At 67.3% G+C, this 11,944-nt stretch overlaps 3 protein-coding genes across 3 annotated transcripts in view; 2 read left to right on the plus strand and 1 right to left on the minus strand.

The window, feature by feature from the left end:
- RAPGEFL1 (Rap guanine nucleotide exchange factor like 1) overlaps positions 1–1,561 on the plus strand; it is a 6,940-nt gene extending 5,379 nt beyond the window's left edge. Inside the window, 1 exon segment of the mRNA XM_068660445.1 lies at positions 1,556–1,561. Coding sequence (XP_068516546.1) covers positions 1,556–1,561 — 6 coding nt within the window.
- Positions 1,562–3,097: 1,536 nt separating this feature from the next.
- On the plus strand, positions 3,098–7,489 carry LOC137844530 (retinoic acid receptor alpha-like). The gene is given in 9 exon segments (XM_068660981.1): positions 3,098–3,266; positions 3,268–3,345; positions 3,633–3,668; positions 3,670–3,775; positions 4,749–4,909; positions 5,009–5,185; positions 5,380–5,584; positions 5,801–5,959; positions 6,713–7,489. Coding segments are annotated over 9 exon segments (1,287 nt in total). The 5' UTR covers positions 3,098–3,113; the 3' UTR covers positions 6,925–7,489.
- Positions 7,490–8,214: 725 nt separating this feature from the next.
- Positions 8,215–9,070, minus strand: GJD3 (gap junction protein delta 3). Its single transcript, XM_068660982.1, is given in 2 exon segments — positions 8,215–8,501; positions 8,504–9,070. Coding segments are annotated over 2 exon segments (714 nt in total). The 5' UTR covers positions 9,042–9,070; the 3' UTR covers positions 8,215–8,325.
- Positions 9,071–11,944: the final 2,874 nt, after the last annotated feature.

Below are 11,944 nucleotides of genomic sequence, written 5' to 3' on the forward strand. Positions count from 1 at the left end.
CCTCGTATTTTGGGGTGGGGGGGGGGGCAGTGGCTGCCCCCATTGTCTCGACCTTTCCGCTCTTATCGGCGGCGAGCGAGCGCGGCGCGAGGGGGCCTTTGTCTGCAGCCGGGGCTGCCGCGGGGGCCGGGGCTGGGGGGGGCTCCCGGCACACATTTTCTGGGCTGGGGGGGGGGCCACCATTAGGGCCCCCCCGGAGCACTCAGGGCGTCCCCATCTCCTGATCCCCCTTATGGGGGGGAGGGTCCCATCCCCTCTTTTCCCCCCCTGGTTTTGCGTGGCGGTGCCGGCAGCACCGTGAGGCTGTGGTGCCCCCCCCAACCCCCCCCCTTTGGCCCCCCCCCAGCACCGTGACCACTGCCGGCCCCGGGGGCATCTCCGGGCTTTGGTCACCGTGACCCTGACCCCGTGGGCAGCGGGTGCTGGCGGGGATCCCTGGCTGGATGCCCCGTTCCCGACGTCACCGAGGTGTCCCCAGCCCGCGGTGCCATGGGGGGGGGGGGACAATTAAAAGGGGGGGGGGGGGGCAGCCAGGCTGTGCCTCAGTTTCCCCCAGGGCTGGGGTTGGCCCCGGCACCGTCTGCTTGGCACGGGGCCATGGCGCTGGCGGGGAAACTGAGGCACGAGGAGGGTCCCCAGGGTGCGGGGGGGGGGCACCTCGGGGCTGTGTCCTGCTGGGGGGGGCCGTGTTTTGGGGGGGGGGGGGTTATAGGGCCCCATGGGTGTGGGGTGGCCCCCGCTGTCACCTTGGTGAGCAGGGACGGCCGGTGGCACAGGGTGGGGGGCACCCCGGTACTGGGGTGGGGGGGGTTACTGGGAGAACTGGGCCCCCCCAGTGCCTGGGGCTGGGCACCCTGCAGCTCCTGCCCCCCCCCTTTTCCCCCCCCCCTTCCCCAGGAATTTGGGGCATGCGGGAGCCTTATCTGCAGACAGCCTGGGCGGGCGCCCACCGGGCCCCCTCACTTTGGGGCTCAGCCTCATGGCACAGGGGGGGGGGCACCCAGTGAGCCCCCCCCCCCCACCCTCCCTGACCCCCCCAATTTTATTGTGCGGTGCCCCCCGTACCCCACCGGGTGCCCCCTCCGGACACCCACCCCCGCGATGGGGGCGCGACGTCCGTCCGTCTGTCCGGCCGTGTGGGCGCTTTCCCACGCTTGGGGCGGGGGTCTCAGGGTGGGGGTGTCATGAGGGGGGGGTCTCAGGGTGCCCCCCAGGGCCGGTGGGGGCCGCGGGGCGGAGGCGGGCGCCTTCACCCGCCCGGGGATGCTCGGGAGCTGCAGCATCTGGCGAGCAGCTGGGGCCGCTTCCTCTCTTACTGCTGCTGGGGGGGGGGGGGGGGGAAGAACCGGGCCCCCCCCGTGCTCAGGAGGCAGCGGAGGCGGGGGGGGGGACACAGACACAACCCTGGTGTCCCCAGCAGCCCCTCCTGGCTGCATGCACCCCCCCCTTTAGGGGAGTGAGGTGGGGGGGTTGCGCCCATCCTGTGCGCTCAGCACCTTTTTTTTTGGGGGGGGGGGGGATTATTTTTTTTTTACTCTGCCCCCCCCCCTTCAAGGCCTGACAGCACAGTGAGGGAGGGGCGCGTGGTCCCCTCCCCGCTGGCGCTGCCGTGTCCCCGTTGCGGGTGGCGGTGGCGGCGGTGGCCGGGGATTCCCGCAGTGCTTCGGGGGGGGGACACAGACACAGGGAGGGGGGGGGGGGGCTCCCACCTCGCCCCCCCCCCCTCTCCCTTCCCCTGCGCTCAGCCCATCAAACCCGCCGGGAAGTTCTTAAATTATAGAAAAGAGGCGATCAATTATGGACGCCGCGCGCGCCGTCACCTTCATGGCTCCGCTCCGAGTGGCAGCGGGGATTTATTCCCTGCCACCCGCCAAGCTCAGCCCTGGCCGTGTCCCCCCCCCTCCACCTCCACCCCCCCCCACACACCCCAAGAACCCAGCCCCTGGCCCCCATGGGGCCCCCCCACCCCCCCACCCCAGCCCCGCGCCGGGGGAAGCCGTGATCCGCCCCGGCGCTGCGGTGCTGGCAGCGTCCCCACGGTGCTGGCAGCGTCCCCGTGTCCTCGGCAGCCAGGTCGAGCCGTGCCGTGGCTGGGGGGGGGACACACACACACGCTGGCTTTCTGGGTGGCTTCGGCCCCTATTTGTGCCCCCCCCCATTTGTCCTCGGTGCCCCGTGCGCCCCCCGACCTTGGTGGTGCGCCCTGAGCCGCTGGCACCCAGCGGGACCCCGCTTTTTGGTGCCGCGCCGGGGTTGGGGACCCACCTGTGCTCTTCCCACCAATCTGTGGCATTGGGGTGCAGCCCCCCCCTCACCTCCCACGACCCCCCCACGCTGATTCCACGTGGCGCTGAGTCCCCCCCCCCCAGTCCCGTCCCACAGCACCCGGTGCCGCCGGGCGATCCCCCGGTGCCGCGGGGCCCTTTGTGGGCGCAGCGGCTGGGGCTGGGGCGCGGGGCTGGCTCCCCCGCCGGGCCCGGCCTTTAATATCCTGTCTGACTGGTTCACTTGGCTCGGCCCTGACGAAAAACATTCGCAAACATCCTGAGGAGCCGGGGAGAGCTTAACCCGTGCCTGGCCGCCCCGGCGGCAACAGCCAGGGGGGGTTTCGGGGGGGTCCCGGGGGTGCCCAAGGCGACGGGGTGCACGCCACCAGGATTTGGCGCACGCAGCCGGGGCTGCTGCAGCACACGGGGGGGGTGTGGGGATGAGGACGGTGCTGTCCCATCCCGGGGGGTGGGCGACGCCTGCAGCCCCCCCTCGGCCCCCTGCACGCGTGCGTGCCCGCACGTGCGAGCGAGTGTGCGGCGCCGGGCCCCTCCCGTGCAAGGCTTGGGGGTGGGGGGGGGCCACGAGGCTGCCGCGCTCCCTGCAGACGCGATCAAAGCGGCGCGGGGGGCTCCTGGGATGTGGTTTTTCTCTCTCTCTTTTTTTTTTTTTGTCTTTCCCTTTTTTCTTTTTTTTTTTTTTTTTTTTGTCTGCCTGAATTCCACATCGGCTCTCCGTGGCCTGGAAATGTCAAGTTGCATCTTCCCAGCTCGCCTCCTCTCCCGCCGGCCCCGTGCCGAGCTGGGGAGGCCCCCGGTGACCCGTCCCCACGGCCGGCCAGCAGGATGGGGACACAGCAGGGCTGTTTCGGGGGGGGTTCCCAACTTGGGGGTCCCCTTTTCCTGAGCGTTTTCTCCTTACCCGCAGCCGTGGAGACGCAGAGCACCAGCTCGGAGGAGATCGTGCCCAGCCCGCCCTCGCCGCCGCCCTTGCCGCGCAATCTACAAGCCCTGCTTCGTCTGCCAGGACAAGTCCTCGGGGTACCACTACGGCGTGAGCGCCTGCGAGGGCTGCAAGGTGAGCACACCCGAGTGGCCCGGGGGGGCTGTGCCATGTTGTGCCACGCTGTGCCACGCCGTGCCCGTGCCACGCTGTGCCATGCCATGCCATGCCGTGCCATGCTGTGCCACGCCATGCCGTGCCACGCTGTGCCACGCCGTGCCATGCGCCCTGCCATGCACCATGCCGTGCCATGTGCCGTGCCATGTGCCGTGCCATGCCATGTGCCATGCCATGTGCCGTGCCATGCCGAGCCACGTGCTGTGCCCCTCCGGGCGCTGACGGGGCCTTGCGGGGGTCCCCAGGGCTTCTTCCGCCGCAGCATCCAGAAGAACATGGTTGTACACGTGCCACCGGGACAAGAACTGCATCATCAACAAGGTGACGCGCAACCGGTGCCAGTACTGCCGCCTGCAGAAGTGCTTCGAAGTCGGCATGTCCAAGGAGTGTGAGTGCGGGGCGGGACGGGGACGGGGACGGGGACGGGGGACGGGGATGGGGATGGGGACTGGGACTGGGATGAGGACAGGGACTGGGATGGGGCCAGGAACTGGGACAGGGATGGGGTGATCCCCCTCTTGGATGCAGCCAGGGGGGACCCTGTGTGCCGTGGGCAATCCCAGCCACCCCCTTGGTGTCCCCCCCAGCGAGGGGTGTTGGGGGGGGGGGGGACACGGGGGGAGCCCCCGGGGGCTGTGTCAGCGCCCGCCCGTTGCCTGGGCGACGCGTGATGGATGATGTCAGAGATAAATGACGCCGATGAGGCCTCCTGGCGTCTGCGTGCCAGTTGTCATGGTGCCCGGCTGCACCCCCCCCGCACACCGCGGCATCGGGGGGGGGGGGGGGTTAATAAATGGGGGGCGATGCTGGCTGTGCATGGAGGGGGGCGCAGCTGCCTCGCCTGGCCCCCCGTGGACGCCCCCAGAGCCCTGCCCCATCTGCGTGCCGCTGGGGGACCCCCCACCCGGGGCTGGGGGCACTGCTGGGCTTGGGGGGCAGCACCCCGGGGGGGCTCCAATGGCATCTACAGGGGGTGTCCCCCCCCCCTCTGCCAGCTGCCTGCGGTGATGAACGCGGTGTCACGGCTGCGGTTCCCCCTCCCCGGTTACCCTGGTGCCCCCCCTCTCCTCTCCGCTTTATTGGATTTCGCTGCATGGCTGTGAGCGATCTCCCCCCATCCCCAGCAGCCCCCCCCCCACACGCCTGACGGATGCGGTGTCGCCCCTAATCGCCTCCTAATGACTGCAGGCCTTTTATTTTAATTTTTAATTTTTTTTTTAAAGCGAAGCCGCGCACCACCGGCCGTTTGTCAGCAGCGGCGGATCCGGCAGGCGGGTGGCAACGGTGATGGGGGGGCCGGATGGGGGGGGGTCCCGGGGTTGGGTGCGGGTGGCGCTGACCCTAAAAATCCATCCCCGCAGCCGTCCGCAACGACAGGAACAAGAAGAAGAAGGACGTGCCCAAGGCGGAGTGCTCGGAGAGCTACATCATCACGCCCGAGGTGGAGGAGCTGGTGGAGAAGGTGCGCAAAGCCCACCAGGAGACCTTCCCCGCCCTGTGCCAGCTCGGCAAATACACTACGGTGAGTGCCGCCGCGGGGAGGGGCTGGGGGAGCTGGGACCACCCCCCCATAGGACACCCCCTCGCCCCCTAATCTGCCCTCCCCGCGGCGGTCCCGCAGAACAACAGCTCGGAGCAGCGGGTGTCCCTGGACATCGACCTGTGGGATAAGTTCAGCGAGCTGTCCACCAAGTGCATCATCAAGACGGTGGAGTTCGCCAAGCAGCTCCCCGGCTTCACCACGCTCACCATCGCCGACCAGATCACCCTCCTCAAAGCCGCCTGCCTCGACATCCTGGTGAGAGCGGGGACGGGGACGGGGGATTGGGGACGGGGACGGGGCAGCGGGGAGGGCGCACGGTGCCCGCAAGGCGCCGGGGGACGGGATGGGGAGCACGGAGGGCGCACGGTGCCCCGCAAGGCGCTGAGCACCCCCCCCGCCCGGCTCCTCGCCCCTTTCCCTCCACCCTAAATCCCCGACTTTCCCCCCAGATCCTGCGGATCTGCACGCGCTACACGCCGGAGCAGGACACCATGACCTTCTCGGACGGGCTGACGCTGAACCGCACGCAGATGCACAACGCCGGCTTCGGGCCCCTCACCGACCTCGTCTTCGCCTTTGCCAACCAGCTGCTGCCCCTGGAGATGGACGACGCCGAGACGGGGCTGCTCAGCGCCATCTGCCTCATCTGCGGAGGTGGGTACCCCCTTGGAGGGGTGAAAGGGGGGGCTGCGGGGGTGCCCACCGTGCCCCCAGACCCAAAGCTGTGCAGGAGAGACCCTACAGAAACAAGCCAGCCCCCTCCCCAAATTGCTGACCTACCCGTCGGTGCTCTGCTGGGGGAGCTGGGACACATCCGGACCCCTGTATTGGAGGCCCCCCCCTCGTAACCTCTGCTCCCCCTCCACCCAGACCGCCAGGACCTGGAGCAGCCCGACAAAGTGGACAAGCTGCAGGAGCCGCTGCTGGAGGCGCTGAAGATCTACGTGAGGAAGAGGAGGCCCAACAAGCCCCACATGTTCCCCAAGATGCTGATGAAGATCACCGATCTCCGCAGCATCAGCGCCAAGGGTGAGCGCTGGGGAGGGGGGGGGGGGCAGCACCCAGCTGGGGCTTGGTGTCCTCAGGGGGAGCATCCCTGGGGCTCAGCATTTTGGGGAGGGGTCACTCGTCCTTCCCCAGGGCGCAGCAGCCTCTGGGGTCCCCCCCACAGCATCCCCTGGGGACGTGTCCCCAAGTCCCTTCTGCCCTGGAGCTGCTGGGGGGGGGGAGAGGAGCGGTGTGGGGGGTGGCACCGTGGGGGTGCCGGGTTTGGAGTTGCTATTTTGGGGGTGCCAGTATGGGGGTGGCAGTTCAGGGTTGCAGGTTTTGGGGGCAACCCAAAGAGGTACCACTTCAGAGGGGCAGGTTTAGGGTTGCTGTTTTGGGGGTGCTGCTTTGGGGGTCCCAGTTTGGGGTTGCAGGTTTGGGGGTGCCCATTTGGAGGTGCTGCTTTGGGGGTTCCAGTTTGGGGGTGCCAGACTGGGGTTGTGGATTTGGGGGTGCCTGTTCAGAGGTGTTGCTTTAGAGGAGCTGGTTTGGGGGTGCCAGTTTGGGGTTGCAGGTTTGGGGGTGCCCATTTGAAGTTGCTGCTTTGGGGGTGCTGGTTTGGGGGTGCCCATTCAGAGGTGCTGGTTTGTGGGGGTTCCAGTTTTTGGGTACCAGACTGGGAGGTACCAGCTTGGGGTTGCAGGTTTGGGGTTGCCCATTCAGAGGTGCTGCTTTGGGGGTCCCAGTTTTGGGGGGGTGCCACCACCCCCTAACCCCCCACCCATCACCCCGCAGGCGCCGAACGGGTGATCACGCTGAAGATGGAGATCCCCGGCTCGATGCCGCCGCTCATCCAGGAGATGCTGGAGAACTCGGAGGGCATGGACACTCTGGGGGGGCAGCCGGGCAGCCCCCGAGCAGGCAGCCTGGGGCCCCCCCCGGGCAGCTGCAGCCCCAGCCTCTCGCCCAGCTCCAACCGCAGCAGCCCGGCCACGCACTCGCCGTGACCCGCGCCCGGCGCGCACCAGGACAGAGCCCGGCCGCCGGCACAATTTGAGGGTGGGAGCAGCAGGGCGGGGGGGTGCCCAGCTCCCCGGGCTCAGGCTGCAGCCCCCCCCAAGTGGGGGCGGACTCCCTCGCAGCCCCCCCCAAAGAGCCGGCACAGCCTCGGGACCCCCCCCAACCCCAAACCCCTTTTCCCCAACCGGACCGGACCCAGCGGGGGGAGCAGCGCCCACCCCTGGCCCTCTCCAGCCCCGGGGGGGCTGCGCAGTGCTTCGGTTGAGTTACATTTCAGGGGCATGGGGACCCCCCCAAACACACCCCGGGGGCTCAGCCACGACCCCCGGGACCCCCCCCCCCCCCGACCCCCCTATCCCCCGGCCCCACCAGCACCAGCACAAACGGGATCGCGACCACAGAGCCACCGCCCCCGTCCCGTCCCAGTCCGGCGGGGGGGGGGACCCGGCCAGACCCCGCACGCCGAGGAAGCAGAGTCATTTAAAAGAGAAAGAAAGCAAAGTATATATATATAAATATCTATAAATATCTATAAATACGTTTTAAAACCTTTGTAAAAGTTTGGAGGGGTTTTTAGGCCTGTGCAGGTGGAGGGGGCACGGCGGGCGCTGCCGGGGAGGGGGCTGGGAGGGCGAAGGGGGGGGAGGGCACACGATTTATTATTATTAATTTTTTTTTTTTTTCGTTGTTGTGTTGAGATTTTAGTGGTTTTAGAGTCGGGGGGGGCCGGGTGGGACCCTGCCCTGGCCTCCCCCCCCCAGGGTGGGGCGGGGGCTGCGGGGTCCTCGCCCCCATGGGGAGCGGGACCCGGCCCGGCCGGCACGGGGAGGACGCGGGGATGGGGGGGGACTGGCTCCAGAATAAAGTTTATTTATTCTACAGAATAAAGTTTATTTATTCTAGTGCCTGGCTCGTTCTTGATATGGGGGCATCTGGGGGGGGAATTTGGGTTGGGGGTGTCACAGTCTTGGTGTAGCCTCACTGTGGGGTAGGGTGGGGGGGGGCATCTGCCCTCCTTAGCCTTGTCTGGCCCCAAAATTTGGGCTGGGGAAGTCCTTTGGGCACCCAAAAAGCCGTGCCCGTCCCCCCCCCCCAATGTGCCAGGGGCCAGCCCCGGCGCACTCGTGGCACGTGGCCAGAGCAGGACTTTGGGATTTGGACGGGGGGGGGCGTCAGCAGGGGGGGGTCAGGGACCTGTTTGTTTTCCTTTTTGTCCGTTTTTCTTTCCAGCAGCCTCCGGGTGAGGCCCATCCGCCGCCCACAACAGGAACCGGGGGGCGGGGGGCACCGGGGGGGGCACGGTGCAGCCGCTTCCCCACCACCGCCACGGCTGAGAACGGCCCCAATTCGTGCCAGCGATGGCATCCCCCTCTCCCCCCCCAACCAAGCTACACGGCCAGGGCTCCTCGTGGCGGGGGGCACGGCTCCTCCGGGACCCCCGCCGGCTGCCCGGGGGCCGGTGCGCGCTCCCCTGGCCGGGGGCTTCGGGGGGCTCGGGGCTCACGGCTCTTACGCAGGAGGTGGGCGAGCTCGGCCAGGCTGAGCAGCGCCGACACCAAGCCACCACGAAGTAGAAGTGGATGAAGACGGTTTTTTCAGTGGGCCGGGAGACGAAGCAGTCGACGCGGTGCGGGCAGGGCCGGCTGCGGCACACGAAGAGGGGCTGCACCCGAAAACCGTAGAGCAGCGCCTGGCCCAGCAGGAAGCCCAGCTCGGCCGCGATGCGAGCCACCACGCTGCCCACGTAGAAAACCTGCAGGCGACGGGCACGGTCCCCCGGGGTCCCCCCGCGCCCCGGTTTGGCCGCTTGGTGCACGGCGAAGATGACGAAGAGGGCGGCGGGCGCCGAGAGCACCACGACGTGGAAGACGAGGAAGCGGTAGTGGGAGATGGGGAAGGCGGCGTCGTAGCACACCGGCTTGCAGCCCGGCTGCTGGGTGTTGCAGACGAATTCCTCCTGCTCGTCCTCGAAGACGTCGCTGCCCACCGTGGCCAGCACCAGGATGCGGAAGAGGAGCATCACCACCAGCCAGAAGCGGCCCACCATGGGCGAGTGCTCCTGCACCGCGTCCAGCAGCGAGCTCAGGAAGCCCCACTCGCCCATGGCCGCGCTGCGGGACCGGGGGTCAGCACCGGGGAACAGGGGCACCGTGCCCATGGGGGACGGACCCCCCCCAGCAGGCACGCAGCCTCCCCCCGGGGTGCTCGGCGCCCTCCCCAAGTCACCACCGAGCCCCCATCCCCTATCAGGGTGTTCGTCCAGTGCCAGCCCACCGGTGGCACAAATGTCCCCAAATGTCCCCAAGCTTCTCCTTGCTCCCCCAGTAAGGACACCAGTAGGGTCAGGGACTATTGGGGTCCCCATCCCTTGTTCTCCCTTTCTTTTTGTGAGCCCCCCAACCCAACAGGGTCAGCCCTGGTACCTGCGGTCCCGTGGTGGCTGCGGTCCCCGCTCGCCCGCAGCGCAGTGTCCGGGGCTGTCCGGGGCTGTCCGGGGCTGTCCGGGGCTGTCCGGTCCCTGGTCCAGCAGGGACAGGATGACAGCCCCGCAGCCACGCCTGGAGTCCTTTTAAAGAGACCGAGCGGCCGCAGGGGCACCCGGAGGGGAGGGAAGGGCTCGGTTCTGCTGGTGGGGGGGGCCCCCAAGGACAAAGGATGGACAGCGGCAGCCCGGGGTGCAGCACGGTGTGGGGGGGGGCAGAGGCTTCCCCCAAGCAGAAACCCCCTGTGCTTTGGGCACCCCAAATGTCAAGGTGCTGATTTGCTCCAGTGAGCTCCCCCCCCCCCCAAAAAAAGCACCCCTCACTCCCCGGTGCTGGCATCTCCTCCCCACCCAGGCCAGGGTGCAGCAGCCGTGCCCAAGGGGCAGCCGCATCCTTCACCCGTGCCTCAGTTTCCCCTTCCAGTGAGAGCAGCAGAGCCCAGGTTGATGCAATTCACCCTGGGGACCCCCTCACCCCTTGGTGGGGGGGGTCCTGTGGTGGGTCGGTGACCGCAGAGTCCTGCACACAGCGCTCAGCATCCCACACCTCCTCTCCACCCCAAAAAAAGGACGTTTTGGGATGGAGACCCGATAGCGCACACACCGTTTGCGCACGCACAGCTCTCCGGACACATTTGGGGTGACACCGGGGTTAGCGGGGCAGCTACAGACACGGCCCCGTTTGCCGTGCGGCCGAGCCTCGCAGCGAGGAGCTGTAAATAGCACAGCCCCTCGGCGGGGACGCGCCGGAGACGCTCTCCAGAGCCCAGCAGTGGAAAATCTGACGGCGCTTTCCACACTTGACTGGGTTCCAGCAAAGCACCTCGGTGGCATCGATGGTGCCCCGCGCCCGGCGGCTGCTCGGTGGCCGGTGGAGACGGGGAGGGCACCGGGTTTGGCAGCTGCTCCTGCACCAGTAGCACCCCCTTGGTGCGTAAATCACCGGGGGTGGGACGTGGGGCAACACGGGCGGCACGGCACGAGGTCCTTTGTCCCTCGGTGCCAGCCCAGGAGCCACCAGCAGTGAGCTGCGTGCTGGCAGCCCCACATCGCCCCTATTTCAGCCTCGTGCACGATGCTCTCAGGGTGCTCTCATGGACGAGCTCTGTGCTGGTGGATTTGGAGCCCTTGTCCCCACCTCGCAGGACGCAAGCTGCTGCTGGCCGCAAGGCACCCAGCGCCTGCTTCCTCCCCACCCGCCGTGGCAGAACGCACGCGAGGCGCCCACAGACAGACCCAGTGTGCCCGCAGCCGGCCTCAGCTGGAACAGAGCCCACTGGGGGTGCATGGCATGGAGGGGGGGCTGCAAATCCTGCTGTGCTTGTGCTCCCACCCAGAGAGCCTGTTCAGGGGGAGCACAGCCCTCGAGAGCAAAAACCAGCTCCGGAGGGCTGAGCGTTTCCGAAACTTCAGCCTGGGCGCACCTGCAGCAGCGCCGGTGCCTTGCTGAAGCAGAACCTGCGGCACTCGGGCTCTGCCACTTGGGTACTGCCACGAATTTTTCGCTTGAAAAACCTCAGCTGCAGAGCCGAGGCGGTGGTCGGAGGCTTTGCAAAGCCGCAGCGTCCTGGCGAGGGACTGGCAGGAAGGAGCCTGGGCAGCACCCACCTGAGCCAGCCGCAGGCATCGCCCCCGGTGGGGCGCAGCAACTGAAGAGGGGAAGGTGTTTTGGGGGGGGGGAGACCCCCAGCCCCACTCCCGTAGGGGGCCTGGTTGAGGGGCTTCCATGCAGCAGCACCCAGGGAGCAGGAGCAGCAGCTCCCCGTGGGCACCCCAGGGGAAAGCAGAAGCGGTGCCGGCTGCAATCCGGGTGCGCTGTCACCAGTCACCGCCTGCCCTGCCGCAGCGGTTGGCAGCAGCACGTCACCGTCACCATCCCGCTGGGGACAAGGCCATGCTGCGGCTCCTCAGCACCTCTCTCACCTCCTTTCTGGTCAGAGACATGCACTGCACGCAGCTCCTGGCTGGGGGTGACAGCACAACTCCAGATTTGCAGATGACACAAGGGTAGGTGCTGATCTGCTCAGGGGCAGGAGAGCAGGGAAGGCTGCACCCCTTCCCCTCTGGCTGTTGAATCACTCAAGAAGGGTTAATGACAAGTGGTGCATTCTGCCCTCAGGGAACAATGACCCCAGAAAGTGCTTTTTCCAACCCAAATGATTCTCCCCAAGCCCTCTGCTCCAGCAGCACGCCATGCCCCAGGGACAGGAGAGCTCAGTGCTGGGAGAACAGACAGGAACGGACAACTCCTTTTATTGAACAAAGCTCAAGTAAAAAAAAATCTTTTATTACGTAAATAGTTAAAAGGACGGCTTAACAACAAACACAGAAAATATTTACAGGGTCACAAAACAAACACTCAGTGCCATAGAAATGGCTCCATGAGGAAGAAATCACGACGAGCTCTACCCCCCTGAAATACAGCTGAGGGGACGACGTCTTCCTCAGCAGAAGCTGGGGGGAATCAAGTGGTGGACACCTTCCACGCCCAAGGGCAGGGAGGTGACAAAGGGGCTCCAGCAGGC

Source organism: Anas acuta, chromosome 25, assembly GCF_963932015.1.
Source record: "Anas acuta chromosome 25, bAnaAcu1.1, whole genome shotgun sequence".
In the NCBI taxonomy this organism is placed as follows: domain Eukaryota; kingdom Metazoa; phylum Chordata; class Aves; order Anseriformes; family Anatidae; genus Anas; species Anas acuta.